The sequence below is a fragment of the Pecten maximus genome, chromosome 10 (genome assembly GCF_902652985.1).
Source record: "Pecten maximus chromosome 10, xPecMax1.1, whole genome shotgun sequence".
Taxonomy (NCBI): Eukaryota; Metazoa; Mollusca; class Bivalvia; order Pectinida; family Pectinidae; genus Pecten; species Pecten maximus.
The window spans coordinates 35,656,643-35,679,367 of NC_047024.1; the positions used below are offsets into that span (position 1 = coordinate 35,656,643).

The following is a 22,725-nucleotide window of genomic DNA, read 5'->3' on the forward strand; positions in this document are numbered from 1 at the left end:
TTGCCATGTATATATGTTTAATTACACATTTATTTTCTTTATACTTTATACCATTTAATCAGAAAATGGTTAGACCATCTTAAAAAGACTTAATAATACTCAAGTAATAAACTTGTTACTAACGTTATGATTTACTTTAAGACTTTTGTGTTGTTCTCAAATGCGTTGTTCCTGGCATTGTGACAAACTGTTCAATATGTACAAAACAAAATATTCAAGATAAAACATCTAAGGTGCTATTCCTGTAACATTTTTAGAACTTTCAAACTATAAAACGTTTGTAAAACTACTCAATAACTAATCAATGCTTATCTATCACTAGCATCAATGTCCAGGGACGTTACCTAAAATCCATAATATCCGCAGCCATAAATCATTGAATATGCACATTTGTCATGTTTGTCACACGATTCCTAAATCAGGTTTTCCAAACATGCAATTTTCGGTGATTTTTAAAGTTTAAAACAAGAACGAACCTCACCATTATAGTAATTGTTCATTTTTAATCGTATTATATCCGCAAATACTGGATCTCTCAGTCCCATTTTCCTATGTCACAAAAGGTGTTAACAGGTTGTGTTCACAAAAGGAGAAGATAGTTATTGCACGCTTGATCAGCGCTGAGCCATTTTGCAGGCAACAGTGTACATTAAAAATTAAAGCAGAAAATTGTATGACAACCTTTGAGGTCTTCATGAATAATAAAATGTCTAACGTTGTGAAATACTTTTAGACTTTAGTATTGTTCTCAAATACGGTTTCCTTGACGCTGTGAAAATATTTTTAATTATTTACGAAACAAAATGTTCCGAGATGACTGACTTCAGTTGATTACCAGTAGATATTTTTAGAACCTATCCACTGTAAAATGTTTTTGTTAATACCTAATAACTAATGAAGGCTTATCTATTGTTAGCATAAATTTCCAGGAACATAACCTGAAATTCATAATATCCACTTCCATAATTCTTTGATTATGGATGTTTGTCTACGTTTATCCAACATTCATTAATGCGTTTTTTTTTTATTGTTCCCAGAACTGCATTATTTGTCCTATATATACATGTACAAGGGTAGTAGCCCTAATAGAGATAGACGGACGTTGCCTGCTGAAGGTTAGAGTTTTAAAATGTAAGTATCGTAATTAGTGTTATATGATATACAGTATTATTTCTAGCATTATTATAATTATCATCATCTGCATACATTTAGATTTAAGAATTCTAGTTTGTGCCAGGCATTAAAAGTCTACGATATATAATGCATTAAGCTCTAAGCCTAAGAGGTGATTCAGAACTGTGGATGTGTTTTCTAGTAGGGGTCTTTTCTGGTGGGTATCTTCTCTGTTTCGTGTCTTTTCTGGCAGGAATCTTTTCTGGTGAGCGTCATATTTGTAAGGTGTCCTTTTTTGTTGGTTTTTGTTTTTTGTGTGTGTCTTTTCTGGCGGTTGTCTTTTCTGGTGAGTGTCTTTTTGTTGGGTGTCTTTTCTGGCGGTTGTCTTTTCTGGTGAGTATCTTTTTGTTGGACGTCTTTTCTGCCGGGTGTCTTTGTTGTAGGATGTCTCTTCTGGCGGAGGTTTTTCCGGATTGATGTTTTTTTCCGATGGTTGTCTTTTCCGATGGTTTTCTTTTCTGATGGATGTCCTCTGGTAGGTGTCTTTTCTGATGGTTGTCTTTTTTGTTGAAAGTTTTTTCTGTTCGGTGGTTTTTCTTATGGATGTCTTTTCTGGTGTGTGTTTTTTCTGTTGGATGTCTTTTCGGTTGTGTGTCTTTTCAGCTGAGTGTCTTTTCTGTTGAATGTCTTTTCAGGTTGGTTTCTTATCTTATGGATGTCTTCTGGTGAGTGTTTTTTCTGTTGGATGTCTTTTCTATTCGATGTCCTTTCTTGTGGGTGTCTTTTCTGTTGGATGTCTTTCCTGTTTGGTGTCTTTGCTGGTGGATGTCGTATATGTTGGATGTCTTTTCTGATGAAGGTCTTTTCTGTTGGGTGTCTGTTCTGATAGATGTCTTTTCTGTTTAGTGTTTTGTTGGATGTTTTTTCTGTTCGGCGTCTTTTCTGATGAGTGTCTTTTATGTCTGTTGACAAATCATTATGATGTCTTTTGTGGTGGACGTTTTTCTGTCTGGTGTCTTTTCTGGTAGATGTCTTTTCTGCAAGATGTCTTTACTGGTGGGTGTCTTTTCTGTTGGATATCATTTCTGGTGGATGTCTTTTCTATTGGGTGTCTTTTCTGATTGATGTCTTTTCTGTTGTGTGTTTTTTCTTTTTAGGTTGGAATCATTTCTAATGGATATCTTTTCTTATTTGCGTCTATTCTGATGATTGTCTTTTCTGTCTGGTGTCAAATCTGTGTGGTGTCCTTTCTGGTGGACGTTTTTCTGCCTGTTGTCTTTTCTGGTAGATGTCTTTTCTGTTGGGTGTCTTTTCTGGTGGATTTCTTTTCTGTTCGGTGTCTTTTCTGTTAGATTTCTTTTCTGTTCGGTATCTTTTCTGTTAGATTTCTTTTCTGTTGGGTGTCTTTTCTGGTGGATTTCTTTTCTGTTCGGTGTCTTTTCTGTTAGATGTCTTTTCTGTTGGGTGTCTTTTCTGTTGGGTGTCTTTTCTGGTGGATTTCTTTTCTGTTCGGTGTCTTTTCTGTTTGGTGTCTTTTCTGTTCGGTGGCCTGTCTGTTCGGTGTCTTTTCTGTTGGATGTCTTTTCTGTTGTGTGTTTTTCTATTGGACGTCTATTCTAGTAGATGTCTTTTCTGAGGGTGACTTTTCCGTTGTGTGTTTTTTTCTTAGGTTGGAATCATTTCTTATGGATGTTTTTTCTTGTGGATTTTTTTCTGATGAATGTCTTTTCTCATTTGCGTCAATTCTGATGAGTGTCTCTCTGGTGTCAAATCTGTTGGGTGTCTTTCCTTTTCTGGTGGACGTTTTTCTGCCTTGTGTCTTTTCTGGTAGATGTCTTTACTGGTGGGTGTCTTTTCTGGTGGATATCTTTTGTGGTGGTCGTCTTTTCTGGTGGATATCTTTTCTGTTGGATGTCTTTTCTGGTTGGCGGGTTTCTGGTGGGTGTCTTTTCTGGTGGGTGTTAATTTTTGTTGTTGTTTTTTTTTTGGGGGGGGGGGGGGGTCTTCTCTGGTGGGTGTTTTTTTCTTTTCTTTGTTTTTGTTGGGTGTCTTATCTGATGGATGTCTTTTCTGATGGATGTTTTATGGTAGATCTATTTTCTGATGTATATCTTTTCTGTTCGGTGTCTTTTCTGGTGGATGTCATTTCTGTTGGATGTCTTTTCTGTTGGATGTCTTTTCTGGTGGGTGTCTTTTCTGTTGGATGTCTTTTCTGTGGGGTGCCTTTTTTGTGTATGTCTTTTCTAGTGGATGTCCTCTGATAGGTGTCTTTTCTGTTGGATGTCTTTTCTGGTAGGTATCTTTCTTTTTTCTTTTGTATGTCTTTTCTGGTGAAAGTCTTATATTGATGATACATTTGAAAAATCATGAATTGGACCTATTGCTACCTGAGCCTCTAAGTAAATTCAAATTCGATATTTTCAATTCAATTTTTTTTTTAATTTAATTTTATTCAATCTTTCATGGCGCCAGCCACAATGCATGTTTTTTTCAATATTTTTCGTGCATTGAAGGCCCAAAATATGTAAATACAATGTTTGAAATGATTATTTTAACATTATTAAAACTGTTCATAAAATTGTATGTACAGTCCACTTAAGAAATAGTTCTGTTTTTTGTCATTTACTGGTTTGTAAACTGCTTATTTTGATATTTTGAGGGACGCACGTACAAAATGTAGTTTACACACCAGTAAACGATAACAAGTGTCATTTAAGTTTTTTAATGTAGTTTACTCACCAGTGAACGATTAAAAAAAGAACTTTTCCTGAAGAAATTATCCCTTATATTTTAACTTGTTTTTGTATTTAATGTTATCAAAAAAAGAAATCAGCTTTTACGGCGTTATACGAATAGACGTAACAGCCGGACAATCAATGGAATCGCAAAATAGCTGATTCCAATTTGGGGGGAATTTTGTCAATTACAGGAATAGACAAAATCTATTTCCAAAGTAACATCGCTTTTTCATTTGATTCCTGTAATATATTGCAAACATTTGATTTTTTTCATCGTTACATTTTAGTTAGTTCTACCACATTCCATTCACATTTTATTTGGGGGGAAAAGGTGAAAACAGGAACAAAAATTGCCATTTAATATCTAAATTTACAGAAAAATTTATTTCTATTAAGAAGAAATATAGGATATCTAACAGTGCCTTCAGTAATACCAAATATATTTCACTCGTGTGGCTAATATTTTGATATTTTTCACGAGTGCGCATTTTACATTACATTTTTTATCATCGAAACACCTACCCCGTATGCTAACTAGGTCTACAGCGAAAGTTTGAAAACAAAAAAAAAGTAGTTTCCCCTGTCCAGGTGCTGACATATATGTCGGGCTTTCTGATTGGTCAATTATTTTGGTATTTTCTAATCATTAATTTGATTGGTCAAATCAGCAAAAGTGATATTTTTGAAAAATATCACTTTTATAGAATGAATAATTTTTGATATTTCACTGGTAAAAATGTAATAATATGTTTTCCCCACTGTAGTTTCCATCCAAGCCAGATAACTGAGGTTTAATCCCTATTAACGTTAAGCCATTAAATCTGAGCATATCGTTCTATTGTATTTATGATTCTCTAACAGATTTTCGGAGCCATTTAAGATGAAGGTGGTGTCATCAGCAAACTGCGACAGCTCATGGCTTTTTGGATTGACTTATAACCTTTTAATACTGTTATTATCATTTACTATTATTATTTTCTGGGTCCCCTTGTCTGCAGCCTCTATTTAATGAAAATGAGTTTGATAGAAAGCGATTTTGTATTATAGCCGATGATGTATGTATTGTATAAGTTTTAATCCACTGTTTGACACTTCCATCAAGAAAACTTGTTAAGGTGCATACCACATTTTGACTCTCTGTTCGCGCTCTTATCCACTAATGACTTGACAATCTTATCCCCTCCATACGAAATCATGGTTTCTTGAAATCTTTTCAATCCACCTGAGATAACATTCTCTAATTTCACATTGAATATATCTTTCTCTATTGCATCTTATTCTTTTCCGGGGGAGAACATTATCCTCCTTCGTAACACTTTTTTCATGCATATTCATCCCAGTGGAAAGTGATCAGATTCATCATTATTTAAAAACTTAAGTCATAATCATTCACACTCTAGCCTATATGGACACAAATGTAAAGTCCCCTTCATGTTTATCGATCCTGTCGGCAGCTGACGGCTTTGTGTTTTGACTGCAAGTCAGTAGCTAGACTATTGCCATATCGATATCTCTTTCAAATGACCCTATCAGTCCTTTTAATAACCTGACCGGTACTCGGAACCATCTTTGTGGGACACACAAACGACACATTTCCTCAGTTCGAATTTAGTCCTACACCTGGAATGTCGGGTATGAGTCTCTGTTCATTTATTTTTCCTAGTGAAGAGACAAGCGCAACAGGTTCACATTGCAAAGGTTTGTTTTTTGTTGTGTTTTTTTTTTCATTGTATTGTGGTTTTCTTGTTCTGGCGCAAACTTCGCTATACTTTTCTGATCCATTGCTACAAATCTCGGATTGGCATTGGTTTACGGAGATGTCACTTTATTGGGTATGGAAAGGATCAAAGGAAGGTAGAGTCATAGGGGCAGGAGAAAATGTTGATGTAGGTTTCGGAGCGGGTCAAGTGGAGGTAAATTTATCTGAAGTATTAAAATCTTCAATGAAATCATCTAACATAAACTTTAACCAATTCATGCTTGACTGCACTGACTATCTGACCTGAGTCACTCATGTGTACCTTAAACATCACATATGTACCAATAGGGCGAAATGCTCAAATAATGTTGCCCTTATCACCATTCGCACCAACACTAACGTCGTCCTCTATTTCAAACGTCATCTTTAGGAATATAAGTAGCTTGTTTTAATATCCTAAGGGTTGACAGAGAAATCTTTCACGTCTAAAAATAGAGATAAATCAGTGAACCTTTGGGAGAAAGCTGTATCACTTGATGTTCCAGAAATATTGAACCAATCTTCGTCGTACTCAATATCTACAAAAAGAAATCATCTTGTTCCCCTCCTACTCTAACATTCATGTGACCAGGTACAACAAATTGTACGTTTTTACCTGAAACTGTGCAACTCATTTAATCCCATTCCTCTCGTTCTCTTTTCGAGAACGTACCTATTCTTGAAGGGGATATAGTCCAAATAAATAGTGTATCCCTGTTCCCCGTGGATTGTCTCACAATGAAAAATACACCATTTTCAGAAGGAAAAATTACCCTTTCAAAAATGAAAAATACTTCATTCTCCCATTTCCGTTATATTCACGCACCCTATACTGGTATAACATTTTCGAATTTCTTCGTTAAATTAACACAATTAAGTCAAAAGTTTCAAACTGTTTGTTTGTTTGTTGTTGTTGTCTTTTTTTTGAAATCATTAAATGTAGTATTTATTAGTTTCCTCAAACCGTTGACATTCAATGATAAAATTACATATTTATGCATGTGCTTGGGCCTTGGCCACACTACGATTTCAATAAATTCTCCATCCAGTCCGCAGTCCGGCTACCATAAAGTCTTGATCCAGATCGTAAGAGAATGTGCTTCCTTTAAACACAATGTGGTTGTACCTTATGAACACTCTCCCACTCTCCTACCATAGACCTTGCCTTCTCTAGATAACGTTAAAGAAGTCCTCCTTTATGACTGATTTTTAACATCCTCAACACCTCCTTCCGTCTTTTCTCGCGGAATGCACACATCCTGTATTCCATTACCAAAGCTCTATTGTTGTCTGTTGATTTTTCCCCCCGAGTCTCGAGGCCTTATCTATGGGTAGGAATATATCTTCTACTACCTCTGAGATGCATAAAGTGTCACACAGATAGTCCCTACCATACCTTCAGTTTCGCCCGACTTTTCATTTTCCTTTTCAGATCAGAAAGATTTAGAAAAATCAGATTTTTCTTTTTCGGTACTTCCTCCTGGCTCTCGTCTTTTGCTCTCATTTGTCTATCATCAGCGTTAGAGATCCTACATGTATGTTCTTTCAACATTCAGTCTTCATCGCATTCATTTCTTTTCTTATGCCTTTACATTCGTCAATGCATTATTCTTTAGGAGAGAGCTTTTATAGGCTATGCCTGTTGTTAAATTCTATTTCGAAATCGGATTCAATTTCGTAAAATTGAAAACTGCATTCTTCCATTCGTGACTGGATGTCGCTCAATTGCCCATCAATATGTTTAAGAACGCTCATTGTGATTTAAACATTTTCTTCATCAATTCAAGCGGAGTTGTCAACCTTCCCTTTGTTTAGAAGGTCCTGTGTTGATTTCTGAGCCCATTACGACTAGTATAGCCATGCAAAGGAATACAACATGCATGAGTCGGAAATACTCTTTGATGGAGGTCGGCCATAATGCTATTTATTACATTTTTACCAGTGAAATATCGAAAATTATTCATTCTATAAAAACTATATTGTTCACTAGTACGAACAGTTCACCAACTGTTCCATCGGATGTATAACTTAATATTTAAACAAACAAAATATTAATCCTTAAATTTTCAATATTTTATTTTATTATCAATAACAGCATTCAAATAGTCAAAAGATGGCGGTGTCAAGTTTGTCCATGCACAGGACATCCATTTCCAAAGCTAAGTTTAACCCCTCCCACATTCTCCGCGTCAACATCAGAAATAAATTGCCCGCTTTTCAATTATGCAACAATTGCACAGCTGTCTGAGTATTTTATAAAATAATTACTTAGTGTTCATAAGAATATTCAGCATGGCGCTTGTTATTTAACCCTGACACGTAGTTTGAGGAAATTAGTCCTTAAATATTTACATACGTATACTCAAACGCAGAGACCTTGGGCATGTTCTACACTACGGGGTGGGAGGCGGAGGACGTAATAGCTCAGTAAGTTAGAGTGCCGGTCACGTGATCTCAGGTGAAGATCCTAAGTGTGTGATTCGACGCTCCGTACTCGTGTCGGTTTGTGTTTCTCAGGAAGCATAGAAACGACAGGTCTGTGCTGTCGTTCTTGTAACATGTCCTTGGGCAAGACATTTTTCCATAATTGTTCCGGATCGCATACTGCGAGCCTCTCGTAAATGCTGTTCAGTGAGATAGCCAACAATTAATACAAGGAGGTCCTGGCTTAGAATGACTCTTGTTGTTCACGGGGCGATTAACCCAGTAAGGAGCCAAATCGAGTCATTGAGAAATACACTTATTTTCTGGCACTTCTATCATCGATTTGGAAACGGAGGCAATTGCAAATATTCGATTTTGAGTTGTACTAAAGGTTTCGTTATTGTGTCGATTTGCGCTGTTGTTTCTTTGCGCAGGTATTATATATATATATATTGTTCTTTTGTTTTCTTTCACTTAACAGCATACCATAAAATCGAAGACTACATCAGCGGAAAAAACTGTAAATACAGTCTACTGTGCTATATAGCCATGGCATGGTTTTCGGTAGCACAATATCTAAACGGTAAGCATTGGATTTCTTATATAACATTGGTATCATCTCTATGCGTATTAAGTTTTCTCGAGAATATACATGACATGCACAATAAATAGATGTGACACAATGAGTAGTTGTTGTATATGGTATTTCTTTCACTCGAGTTAGCTATTTTTCAAAAGTTACAAAAAAAAAGAGCTTTAGCAACTGTTTTTTTGGTAACTTTTGAAAAATAAGTTACGAGAGCGAAAGAAATACCATATACAACAACTATTGATTTATGTGACCTGTTTCTACATCAATAGAAAAGCTTTCCTGTTTTATGTCAACGTGTGTTCTTTTCACAATATCAGGTGTGGTGTAAGGATATGACCTGAAATGCCGCTAATTAATATGCAATACTGGCAAATTCGGAAATGTATGAACAATATTACAATTTGTTACAAATCATAACAAAATATTAAGAAAGATTATTCTTTCAACGCAATAAATTGATGAAAAAATCTATATATATTTTTTCCAGGAATCGTGAAGCGGCCTTAAGTGTTAGCCAATCAAATTGTATTTAAACCACGGGATTAAAAAAATAGTCCCGGTCAAAGGTCACCGTGTCAACCAATCAAAACGCGTTTAGAGTTTGTTCCACGTGTGGTATAAATTGAATGTTACTCAACAGTTGTAGTGATATTTCATGCCTTGGGAGTTGAATAGCACCCGCATATTATAGTAGAAATATATTTGATTTACTGCCATTACATCAAAGCTACTTATACTTTTTTTTTTTTTTTTTTTTTTTACAATATTTTTTACCCAGATACTATTTTACAGTGCTTGCAGTCGTCAGTTGTTTCGAAACTATACAGGAAATATGGAATGTGGAGAGTGTGAACGATGAAGTACAATTACAAGACAATGTCGGTCCGAACTTTTTGGTGGCATCACCTATTGAGTGTGTATTGACCGCCCTGACGTATAACCGGTCAGTGGCGTCGTATGACAGGTCATCTCGACGTTGTGTTCTCAACGATATCATTAATCAAACTGCAGAGGCAGGAGCTCAGAATGTACTCAAAGTACATGGAATTACAGGTGACAGCAACACCCATGGAATTACAGGTGACAGCAACACCCATGGAGTTACAGGTGACAGCAACACTCATGGAGTTACAGGTGACAGCAACACCCATGGAGTTACAGGAGACACAAGCACAAATGGAGTTACAGGTGACAGCAACACTCATGGAGTTACAGGTGACAGCAACACCCATGGAGTTACAGGAGACACAAGCACAAATGGAGTTACAGGAGACACAAGCACAAATGGAGTTACAGGAGACACCAGCAGAACTGGAGTCATGGGAGACACCAACATACATGTAATCACAGGAGATAACAACACAAATGCAATTATAGGAGGTAATAGCACACATTGTTGTGTTTAGTAATTATCAGAGTAACAATAGATGGACCATATGATTAGCATGGAAAAATCCTAGTTAATGTTTCTAGCGATTTACCATGAGGACAAGTATCAAGTCGTCACTCCTTAGTCTGTGACTGGCCATTTTGTCTGTCTGGTTATCATTGTTATCAAAGTTGATGATGTATTGTCAACATAATCCTCCTGTGTGTATTAGTCCCCATTAACGTTATGACTGTAGGACTTCAATCCCTTGGCGTGGAATCCGTCAACGGTGGTAGATAGGGTAATAGGTTGAAGATTGACCGCCCAAGTTATACTGCTTCGTACCTGTCCATATCGCGTTATGACTTTTCGAGGGAGTTCATGTAGATTTTCATCCATTTGTGCCCTTGTTTTACACTGTTCTTTGGAAACATATAAGGATTGTACCTCATTTTGACTGCGTGTACGGAAGTATGCCCGGAGTTGGCAACGAACATTTCCTATGGTTAGCGCTCCATATGATATGTTCGTTACCATATACGCAGTCAAAATGAGGTACAATCCTTATATTTACATCAAACAAATGGTTTAGAAACAGTACAAAGACAATATAGTTCCTGTGAATCTACGTAAAGACATCAGTATTACTAACAAAATTAAAAGAAATAACTGAACATTTGGGTTTAATACCTTTTACGTTTCTAATTAGTTGATATATTCACAATCCACAATTTCCGTCTCAGATAAGCTATGGTTGTTAAACACAGCGTGTATTGACACGAATTTAGTAGTGACGTGGTCAAATGTTCTTTTGAAACTGTACGCTTCAGCTATTTGTTGTTAGCTTACCTCGTGGAGAACGTAAATATGCACTCATTTCCGCAATATCTAGTTTATTTTTTGACAAAAAACTCACTTGACGTTAGCTTTTTGTGCAGAGATCTTCGAGTAACAGGAGAAAAAGCTAAAATTGTGTTGATCAATCCTTTCAAAATTGCGCCGTCTAGTTGCCGTTCCGGTAACGTCACAAATAGACGACGTCATAATCATGTTACCGATCCCCGCTCTTATTAATCCGCTGAGCCTAGCTTATTCGCAGTCAGAGTTTGCTCAACTGAAGAAGAGAGAGATGTAAATATTTTAGTATATCATGTTCTTCTTACCTGTTCTTGTATAAGAAAATTTTGATTCAGACCCGTTTTATATTTTGAAGAAACCGATTGTCATATAAGTCATCAAAACGGTTTTTTACATGCTGGCCCGAGTAGTTGCTTAATGGAATCTTGATTTTAAACCTGGCTTACATTCACATAACGAATATATCAGTGTTAACAGGTGCAATAAATTGAATCTTAATTTTGAGGAACCCCAATGATCTTTTAATAAAACCTATATGTATGTCCCAATCTTTATTCCCTCAGAGTATGTAACATTTTCAAAATTTCAAAGTACGTCTCAGTTTTCGAAAATATCTGCTGTCATACGAATTAAATATATATTACATTCAACGTGAAATCATTCAATTCCCTTTTTATTGCATTTTTATACGGAAAAAACAAAATTGAAATCATCGAAATATATATAAAGTTGAAAATTAATTAAGTGCAGGAATCAGTAACGACGTCTCTTTGTGACGTTATTCTACGTCAACTTGGTGGCGCCATTTTGAAAGGACTGATGAACGCAATTTAAGAGTTTTCTGCACTTTTCAGAGAATACAAAATGCATCTACATAAAAAGCTAACTTTCAGTGAGTAGTTTGTCAAAAACTAGTATTGGTATTTCAGAAATACAGCAAATTTAACCATTCATCTATTTTCGCTTCGATTTAAAAAAAAAAAAGGCAAGTTTCAATAGTTCGCTCTGATTGGTCAAAAACGAAACATTTATATTCTTACTGCAAAACTTAAATTTTCACTGCAAAATCTTATGTTTTCACTGCTCATCGCTTCAGTGAAAACATAAGTTTTATCAGTTTGATAAGTTTCTATATTTCACTGGCAAAAATGTAATATAACAATATAATGTCAAACAAGAAAACAATAAAATCCATGATGCCATCATGAAAATATATCAAAGATAAAATATATACGTTGTTGACATCTCAGATGGGTGTAAGTATTTAACTAACGACAGAACTGTACATTATAATACCACACCTCTGACTGGTGTAAGTATTTATATAACGACAGGACTGTACATTATAACACCACATCTCTGACGGGTGTAAGTATTTATATAACGATAGGACTGTACATTATAACACCACATCTCTGACGGGTGTAAGTATTTATATAACGATAGGACTGTACATTATAACACCACATCTCTGACTGGTGTAAGTATTTATATAACGACAGGACTGTACATTATAACACCACATCTCTGACTGGTGTAAGTATTTATATAACGACAGGACTGTACATTATAACACCACATCTCTGACGGGTGTAAGTATTTATATAACGACAGGACTGTACATTATAACACCACATCTCTGACGGGTGTAAGTATTTATATAACGACAGGACTGTACATTATAACACCACATCTCTGACGGGTGTAAGTATTTATATAACGACAGGACTGTACATTATAACACCACATCTCTGACGGGTGTAAGTATTTATATAACGACAGGACTGTACATTATAACACCACATCTCTGACGGGTGTAAGTATTTATATAACGACAGGACTGTACATTATAACACCACATCTCTGACGGGTGTAAGTATTTATATAACGTACATGGACTGTACATTATAACACCACATCTCTGACGGGTGTAAGTATTTATATAACGACAGGACTGTACATTATAACACCACATCTCTGACGGGTGTAAGTATTTATATAACGTCATGGCTGTACATTATAACACCACATCTCTGACGGGTGTAAGTATTTATATAACGACAGGACTGTACATTATAACACCACATCTCTGACGGGTGTAAGTATTTATATAACGACAGGACTGTACATTATAACACCACATCTCTGACGGGTGTAAGTATTTATATAACGACAGGACTGTACATTATAATACCACATCTCTGACGGGTGTAAGTATTTATATAACGACAGGACTGTACATTATAATACCTCGTGGTTACATCTTAATTAAGGCTAACTACCAATTTCTACATGAATATCGTAGATTAGTCTTTGGCTTCGGAAATAGCACGAAAAGGCCCAGGGGAAGTGTACGGAGGATCGTGAGAACGTATATTTGCTTCCAATTTGTTTGTGTTCATTTAAGAAACTACTGTCCATATTTCAAGGGTTCATCCACAAGATTACGAACGTCTTGCAATGAACTTTAATTTTACAATGGGTTCGATTGATATGTTGCTGTCAAATATAACAGGAATTGACCGACAATGTCAATCATATATAGTCCCTCTTTTATTGAAGCATGTCTGTATGCCATCGTACGATATCTACCTATTGTAGTGGATTGAATGGAAACAATGCTCACAATATTTCGATTTTCTCTCCCCTTTTTGGAACAGTTACTTGTAATAAAATTTCCAAAACCCTTTATAAGCAATGCACTCCATAACGCTATAATAATATCTACAAAGTGTTTTATAACTTTTTCACCTGTTCCTCAGCCAGTGATTGGCTATAAAAAATGGTTTTTTTTACATCTGACTTATTTGTAAACAGATAAAATTATATTGAAAGTTGTAATTGAAATTGACTACCACTTGTTACACTATCATTTGCTGGATATCATTAATCGAATAAATCAATTTAGATAGCGGAGCGTGCGGAAACCTGGACCCATCCGATTTGTCTGGAGTATATCGCATGACACCTGTACCAGGTACATCCTTTGATGTCTACTGTGATATGGATAGTGAAGGGGGTCCTTGGACAGTAAGTATAACAAATTATTTATTGTATTAAGCCTATTATATACAATATATTATATCACATCTGTACCAGGTAGATCCTTTGATGTATATTGTGATATGGATAGTGTAGGGGGTACCTTGGACAGTAAGTATAACAAATTATTTATTGTATTAAGCCTATTATATACAATATATTATATCACATCTGTACCAGGTAGATTCTTTGATGTCTACTGTGATATGGATAGTGAAGGGGTACATTGGACAGTAAGTATAACAAATTATTTATTGTATTAAGCCTATTATATACAATATAGTATATCACATCTGTACCAGGTAGATTCTTTGATGTCTACTGTGATATGGATAGTGAAGGGGGTACCTTGGACAGTAAGTATAACAAATTATTTATTGTATTAAGCCTATTATATACAATATATTACATCACACCTGTACCAGGTATATCCTTTAATATCTACAGTCATATGAATAGTGAGGTCTGTCCTGAAACATGCAATCCTATCATTTACAATGTTCATCACCTACTGCAATGACGTCATGGTGCAATTTTGCGCTTTGCATGGCGTCATGTAGCTCTTCACATGGAACATTGTCACACTGTTGCATTGTCGCTTGGTGGGGATGCCAATATCATAGTGCGACATGACCGAAATCAGCCCTCCTACAATAGAGTAATACTATCTATATACAAATATTTTTTTGACAAATCGTCATCTGTTTAAACAAATATTTACTTGTGAAAAATCAAGGTGTACAGTTACTGGTTCCCTGCTAGCGTGTAGTTTTTGCAGGCTGATGTATGTCATCGTCGTACCCATACTCGTGATATCTCGTCATAGCTCCGATCGATCCCGTAGGATCACTGACACAAAAAGTCTGGCATTCATTGAAAATTCATTAACCAAATTCAGAAAACTGATTGGTTACGCAGAAAATTTTCCTTGGTTCGTTTGGCAAGATATCAGATAACAAACCGTTTCTATTTTAAAGATTTCATTTGTAGGAAGCATTTTGATTGGTCGGTTGAAGTATCAATATTCATGTCAAACCAAAGGTTGCCAAACCAGTGTACCAAGGATCAAATTAAAGAATTCTCGTGGGGACCGACGATGTCTATATGAGGGAGTTGCTTAGTACTGCGTATGAATCATACACGTTACACCACACGTCGTTCTGGAAAAAGATACAACCACTCGATCATCATATTTTATTAAAATGTCACATGTTAAAATAAACATATAAAACAGGTATTTTAGACACATCAGCATAAAAGATACATTAACATTCAGCAGGGAATGACTAATGAGATACTTTAGACAATAAAACTATACTCCAAATCTCCTGCATATATTACACCAACATTCAATATATTTTTGACCTTCTCATGAAAACTCTCATGACTTGATTCTGAATATTATCAATTTTCCGCTGAGACTGACCCCATGGTAAAACAGTATAAAATAACAGGTTGTACAAGTTAAATTCATACAGTCTTTTATAAGCAGAGAAATTAATTCCAGCGGCATGGAAAAAAAATTGAAATAAACATACCAGTGGCTCGACTAGCAGCTTTAGAGTTATTTCATAGCGAAGAACATCGAACACCAAAGACCTTATTATGCATAGCAATCCGTAAGTTCTAGTGAGTGTCCGTTACAGATGAATGTGTATTGGGTAGTCGGTATACTCTCATGTCTTAAATGTGTATTTGGTAGTCGGTATACTCCCATGTCTTAAATGTGTGTTGGGTAGTCGGTATATTCCCATGTCTTAAATGTGTGTTGGGTAGTCGGTATACTCCCATGTCTAAAATGTGTATTGGGTAGTCGGCATACTCCCATGTCTTAAATGGGTATTGGGTAGTCGGTATACTCCAACGTCTAAAATGTGTATTGGGTAGTCGGTATACTCCCATGTCTAAAATGTGTATTATATAGTCGGCATACTCCCGGGTCTAAAATGTGTTTTGGGTAGTCGGCATACTCCCATGTCTAAAATGTGTATTGGGTAGTCGGTATACTCCCATGTCTAAAATGTGTATTATATAGTCGGCATACTCCCATGTCTAAAATGTGTATTATATAGTCGGTATACTCTTGTGTCTAAAATGTGTATTGGGTAGTCGGTATACTCCCGTGTCTAAAATGTGTATTGGGTAGTCGGTATACTCCCGTGTCTAAAATGTGTATTGGGTAGTCGGTATACTCCAACGTCTAAAATGTGTATTGGGTAGTCGGTATACTCCCATGTCTAAAATGTGTATTATATAGTCGGCATACTCCCGTGTCTTAAATGTGTATTGGGTAGTCGGCATACTCCCGTGTCTAAAATGTGTATTGGGTTGTCGGCATACTCCCATGTCTAAAATGTGTATTATATAGTCGGCATACTCCCATGTCTAAAATGTGTATTGGGTAGTCGGTATACTCCCATGTCTAAAATGTGTGTTGGGTAGTCGGTATACTCCCGTGTCTAAAATGTGTATTGGGTAGTCGGTATACTCCCATGTCTAAAGTGTGTGTTGGGTAGTCGGTATACTCCCACGTCTAAAATGTGTATTGGGTAGTCGTTATACTCCCATGTCTAAAATGTGTATTGGCTAGTCGGCATACTCCAACGTCTAAAATGTGTATTGGGTAGTCGGTATACTCCCATGTCTAAAATGTGTATTGGGTAGTCGGTATACTCCCATGTCTAAAATGTGTATTGGGTAGTCGACATACCCCAACGTCTAAAATGTGTATTGGGTAGTCGGTATACTCCAACGTCTAAAGTGTGTATTGGGTAGTCGGCATACTCACATGTCTAAAGTGTGTATTGGGTAGTCGGTATACTCCCGTGTCTAAAATGTGTATTGGGTAGTCGGCATTCTCCCATGTCTAAAATGTGTATTGGGTAGTCGGTATACTTCTATGTCTAAAGTGTGTATTGGGTAGTCGGTATACTCCAATGTCTAAAATGTGTATTGGGTAGTCGGTATACTCCCATGTCTAAAATGTGTATTGGGTAGTCGGTATACTCCCATGTCTTAAATGTGTATTGGGTAGTCGGTATACTCCCATGTCTAAAATGTGTGTTGGGTAGTCGGCATACTCCCATGTCTAAAATGTGTATTGGGTAGTCGGTATACTCCCATGTCTAAAATGTGTATTGGGTAGTCGGTATACTCCCATGTCTAAAATGTGTATTGGGTAGTCGGTATACTCCTATGTCTAAAGTGTGTATTGGGTAGTCGGTATACTCCCATGTCTAAAATGTGTATTGGGTAGTCGGTATACTCCCATGTCTAAAATGTGTGTTTGGTAGTTGGTATACTCACATGTCTAAAGTGTGTATTGGGTAGTCGGTATACTCCCATGTCTAAAATGTGTGTTGGGTAGTTGGTATACTCCCATGTCTAAAATGTGTGTTGGGAAGTCGGTATACTCCAATGTCTAAAGTGTGTATTGGGTAGTCGGCATACTCCCATGTCTAAAATGTGTATTGGGTAGTCGTTATACTCCCATGTCTAAAATGTGTATTGGGTAGTCGGTTTACTCTAATGTCTAAAGTATGTATTGGGTAATCGGTATACTCCCATGTCTAAAATGTGTATTGGGTAGTCGGTTTACTCTAATGTCTAAAGTATGTATTGGGTAATCGGTATACTCCCATGTCTAAAATGTGTATTGGGTAGTCGGTTTACTCTAATGTCTAAAGTATGTATTGGGTAATCGGTATACTCCCATGTCTAAAGTGTGTATTGGGTAATCGGTATACTCCCATGTCTAAAATGTGTATTGGGTAGTCGTTATACTCCCATGTCTAAAATGTGTATTGGGTAGTCGGTATACTCCCATGTCTAAAGTGTGTATTGGGTAGTCGGTATACTCCCACGTCTAAAATGTGTATTGGGTAGTCGGTATACTCCCACGTCTAAAATGTGTATTGGGTAGTCGTTATACTCCTGTGTCTAAAATGTGTATTGGCTAGTCGGCATACTCCAACGTCTAAAATGTGTATTGGGTAGTCGGTATACTCCCATGTCTAAAATGTGTATTGGGTAGTCGACATACCCCAACGTCTAAAATGTGTATTGGGTAGTCGGTATACTCCAACGTCTAAAGTGTGTATTGGGTAGTCGGTATACTCCAATGTCTAAAATGTGTATTGGGTAGTCGGTATACTTCTATGTCTAAAGTGTGTATTGGGTAGTCGGTATACTCCAATGTCTAAAATGTGCATTGGGTAGTCGGTATACTCCCATGTCTAAAATGTGTATTGGGTAGTCGGGATACTCCCATGTCTAAAATGTGTATTGGGTAGTCGGTATACTCCCATGTCTAAAATGTGTGTTGGGTAGTCGGTATACTCCCATGTCTAAAATGTGTATTGGGTAGTCGGTATACTCCCATGTCTAAAATGTGTATTGGGTAGTCGGTATACTCCCGTGTCTAAAATGTGTATTGGGTAGTCGGTATACTTCTATGTCTAAAGTGTGTATTGGGTAGTCGGTATACTCCCATGTCTAAAATGTGTATTGGGTAGTCGGCATACTCCCATATCTTAAATGTGCATTGGGTAGTCGGTATACTCCCATGTCTAAAATGTGTGTTGGGTAGTCGGTATACTTCTATGTCTAAAGTGTGTATTGGGTAGTCGGTATACTCCAATGTCTAAAATGTGTATTGGGTAGTCGGTATACTCCCATGTCTAAAATGTGTATTGGGTAGTCGGCATACTCCCATGTCTTAAATGTGTATTGGGTAGTCGGTATACTCCCATGTCTAAAATGTGTGTTGGGTAGTCGGTATACTCCCATGTCTAAAATGTGTATTGGGTAGTCGGTATACTCCCATGTCTAAAATGTGTATTGGGTAGTCGGTATACTCCCATGTCTAAAATGTGTATTGGGTAGTCGGTATACTCCAACGTCTAAAATATGTATTGGGTAGTCGGTTTACTCTAATGTCTAAAGTGTGTATTGGGTAGTCGGTATACTCCCATGTCTAAAATGTGTATTGGGTAGTTGGTATACTCCCATGTCTAAAATGTGTATTGGGTAGTCGGTATACTCCAACGTCTAAAATGTGTATTGGGTAGTCGGTTTACTCTAATGTCTAAAATGTGTATTGGGTAGTCGGTATACTCCTATGTCTAAAATGTGTATTGGGTAGTCGGTTTACTCTAATGTCTAAAATGTGTATTGGGTAGTCGGTATACTCCAATGTCTTAAATGTGTATTGGGTAGTCGGTATACTCCAACGTCTAAAATGTGTATTGGGTAGTCGGTTTACTCTAATGTCTAAAGTGTGTATTGGGTAGTCGGTATACTCCAATGTTTAAAATGGGTATTGGGTAGTCGGTATACTCCTATGTCTAAAGTGTGTATTGGGTAATCGGTATACTCCAATGTTTAAAATGTGTATTATATAGTCGATATACTCCCATGTCTAAATTGTGTATTGGGTAGTCGTTATACTCACATGTGTAAAATGTGTATTGGGTAGTCGGTATACTCACATGTGTAAAATGTGTATTGGGTAGTCGGTGAACTCCCGTGTCTTAAATGCAAAACTTAAGTTTTCCCAGTATTCACTGATAAATGCTAATGGTGGTAACAAGATGAGATGTTTAGAAGGATTTGGTGGGGGGGGGGGGGTTTACTGATTATGTCAACAACACAATGTCGTCAGCATAAAATAGACAGCACAGCTTGATGCAGTCTATGTCAATACAAAGCACTGAAGAGTTCAGCTCTTTTATGAAGACATTTATATAGATTGCAATGAGCGTCGGCGAGGCTAAACATCCCTGTTTTACTCCACGAGACGCAGATAGCCTATTAATATGTAGATTGTCGATGCGTGCAAATCCATTTTAGAATGCAAACAAGGCGTTGTAAATCGCACCTTTTATGCCAGGCTGTGGCGACTGTTTATTGTGGATTTGACTATTCACGATACTGTAAAGCGGGTACACATGGTCCTGACAGATTCTTTTCTTCCTTGAACCGTTTTATGTATTGTGTAGAATACTGTGTTTCTTCGAGTTAGGCTGCTCTTGTTTATTTATGCAGATAGCTAACATGTTCAATGTACTGCTTTTCTTCATCGCTGTCTGTTTTTGGGTTAGAGTTTTGATGGTAGCGATCACTTCCCCAAATTCATCACCTCTGTGGTTTTAACATTCTGCTTATACGATGTTTATGTTTGGATACCATCTCTGATCGTATCAATCATTTTTAGTTTTGTGAATTCCGATCAACCATCACCTTTCTGATTATAATAGTCTTTTGTTGTTTTTTTCAGTTGTCATTTTCGGTTGTTGAGTTGTGTTCGTAAGAGTTCATTTTTTATCGATGTGTTTGACGTGAAATGTTTAGCCCACCATAATAAGATGGTGGGTTTTTCAAATCGACTTGCGTCCATGTTCAGTGGTCCCTCCCTCCCTCCCTCCGTCTCTCCGTAAATAATTCTTGTTATCGCTATTTCTCGGACAGTACTAAAGGGATCTTTCTCAAATTTCATATGTAAGTTTCCCTTGGTCCCTAGATGTGCATATTGCAATTTGGGACCGATCGAAAAACAACATGGCCGACAAGCAGCCATTTTTGATTTTGACAATTGAAGTTTGTTATTTGTATTTTCTCGAATTTCATATGTAAGTTTCTCTAGCAATCTAATTAAAATTAGACTTGTAATTTCCGATCCTCTACAATACAAGATCTAACGATGCCCCGTAGGAGGTCATCTCAGCATGACCTTTGAGCTCAGCCAATCAATGCGCCGCCTATGAAATTGTCCGTGTGATTTCATTCTTCGGAAGTATTAATACTTACACAACGTTCCCGATGTATTCCGATGGTCGATAGCAACGGTAAACAACATGGCTTCAAACACTCCGGCTCACCAAGATACCTCAACGAATTGATAATTTAACCAACGTTTGCTGTTCTTTTGGTTTTTCCTTCATCGTACGAGAGATAGACAGTGAAGGCAACAGCGTCGTGACAAAAATCAGTTTGAAAGGAAATTTAATTATAACGTGTACGGTAACAATTTTCGAAATCATGTTGGGAACATAATCCGTCTTGCGACGAGATATTTTTATCGTTTTTTATTCTTCTTTCAATGTAACTTCAAGAGGATTAACAATACATGTATTTTTATAACCGTGGCCATTAACATAATGAAGTTATGCTTGCGAAATTTTGTGTACATGTATTTCAAATCAAGCGCTGAATTGAGTCACACATACTAAGGAGACGCAACCGAAGGCTCGTATAAGACTCTTTGTCATTGATTGATTAATGACGTCATTGATCAGTTTGCATTGGCTTATATTTGAAGCTCAAAGGTCATGCTGAGATGACCTCCTACCCCAGTGGACACAAAACGTTCGGAGAACGTCCGGAAAACATCCTATTCAGGTCACAACGTCCGGGACTTTCCTACAACGTTGTGAGAACGTTTCATGTCAAACGTTAGTGCAATTTGCGCGGTAATTTTAACTTCCGGTTCTTTGTTCTGCAAACACACGTGAGCCGTACACACGCACATTTCAATCGGACTGTTGACTTGCTGTACTGGATTATGTATTTGCTTTCAAAATAACATATGGAATCAGCTTTCTTCCCGAATACAGATCAGTAATTCAAGGTAAGTTCTATATGATTCGTATTTTGTTTATTACACTGCGTTTGATTTTGACTTGTGTTTATTTACAAACAGATCAGACATGTTATGATTTATCTTCACGTACGTACGTACAACGGATGTACGTTTTTGGTATCACCGGGCATAAGTTTAGTTTCACGCATATTTGTTAACCGAGCACGTTATGATATATTGCCGAAAAGTTTACGGTATATCAATAATTATTGTTTTGATTTTTTCTTTACAGATTAAATGGTGATAACTGGATGCACCGAGGTAATCAGAGACATCAGGTAGGAGTGATGTGAGGAGTGCAAGCACATGGACACATGGAAATAAAGACATTAAAATACTGTTTAAAAAACTGGAGTTTTTGTTGTACATAATAGGTAACAATAGTAGAAATTAAAATAATACGACGTTGTGACAACGTCTATACAACGTAAATAAAACGTTGCCACATCGTAACTCAGTAACGTTGTGGTAACGTTGTATGAAAACGTTCCCCAAACTTTCATTTGCAACATTACTACAACCTAAATGCAACGTTGCATCCTGACGTAACTGCAACGTTCTCCAGACGTTGTGTGTCCACTGGGACGTGGCATCGTTAGATCTTGTATTGAAGTGTATCGTAGAGTAGAGTATCGTAGAGGAGTGGAAATTAAAAGTCTAATTTTAATTAGATTGGTTTCCCTAGGTATCTAGTTATGCATAGTGCATTCTGTGTCTGGTCAGAAAAAAAAACCATGGCCGACAGGTGGCCATCTTTGATTTTGACAATTGAAGTTTGTTATCGCTATTTCTCAGAAAGTATCAGAGGGATCTTTCTCAAATTTCATATGTTTGTTTTCTTTGGTCCCTGGTTTTGCATTTTGCATCTTGGGACCGATTAGAAAACAGCATGGCTGACAGGCAGCCATCTTATATTTTGACAATTGAAGTTTGTTGTCGCTGTATCTCAAAAGGTACAGAATGGATCTTTCTTATATTCCATATGTAAATCCCCCTTGTTCCATTGTTCCGGATATTGCATTTCGGGACCGATCTGAAAACAACAAGGTCGACAGGCTGCTATCTTGGATTTTGGCAATGGAAGTTTGTTATCGCCAGTTCTCAGAAAGTACTGAAGTGTTCTTTCTCAATGTTTTTGATATGTCAGTTCCCCTAATTCCCTAGTTATGCGCATTGCATTTTGGGACCGATCAGAAAACAACATGGCTGAAA

The 22,725-nt window shown here is 36.9% G+C and overlaps 1 protein-coding gene across 1 annotated transcript; it reads right to left on the reverse strand.

Annotated features, from left to right (window-relative positions):
* Window positions 1-1,240: 1,240 nt before the first annotated feature.
* On the reverse strand, window positions 1,241-7,093 carry LOC117336660. The gene is made up of 2 exons (XM_033897269.1): window positions 6,986-7,093; window positions 1,241-1,789 (listed from the first exon to the last, which is right to left on the reverse strand). Exons 1-2 carry the CDS (start codon window positions 7,091-7,093, stop codon window positions 1,241-1,243), a joined length of 657 nt encoding a protein of 218 aa, XP_033753160.1.
* Window positions 7,094-22,725: the final 15,632 nt, after the last annotated feature.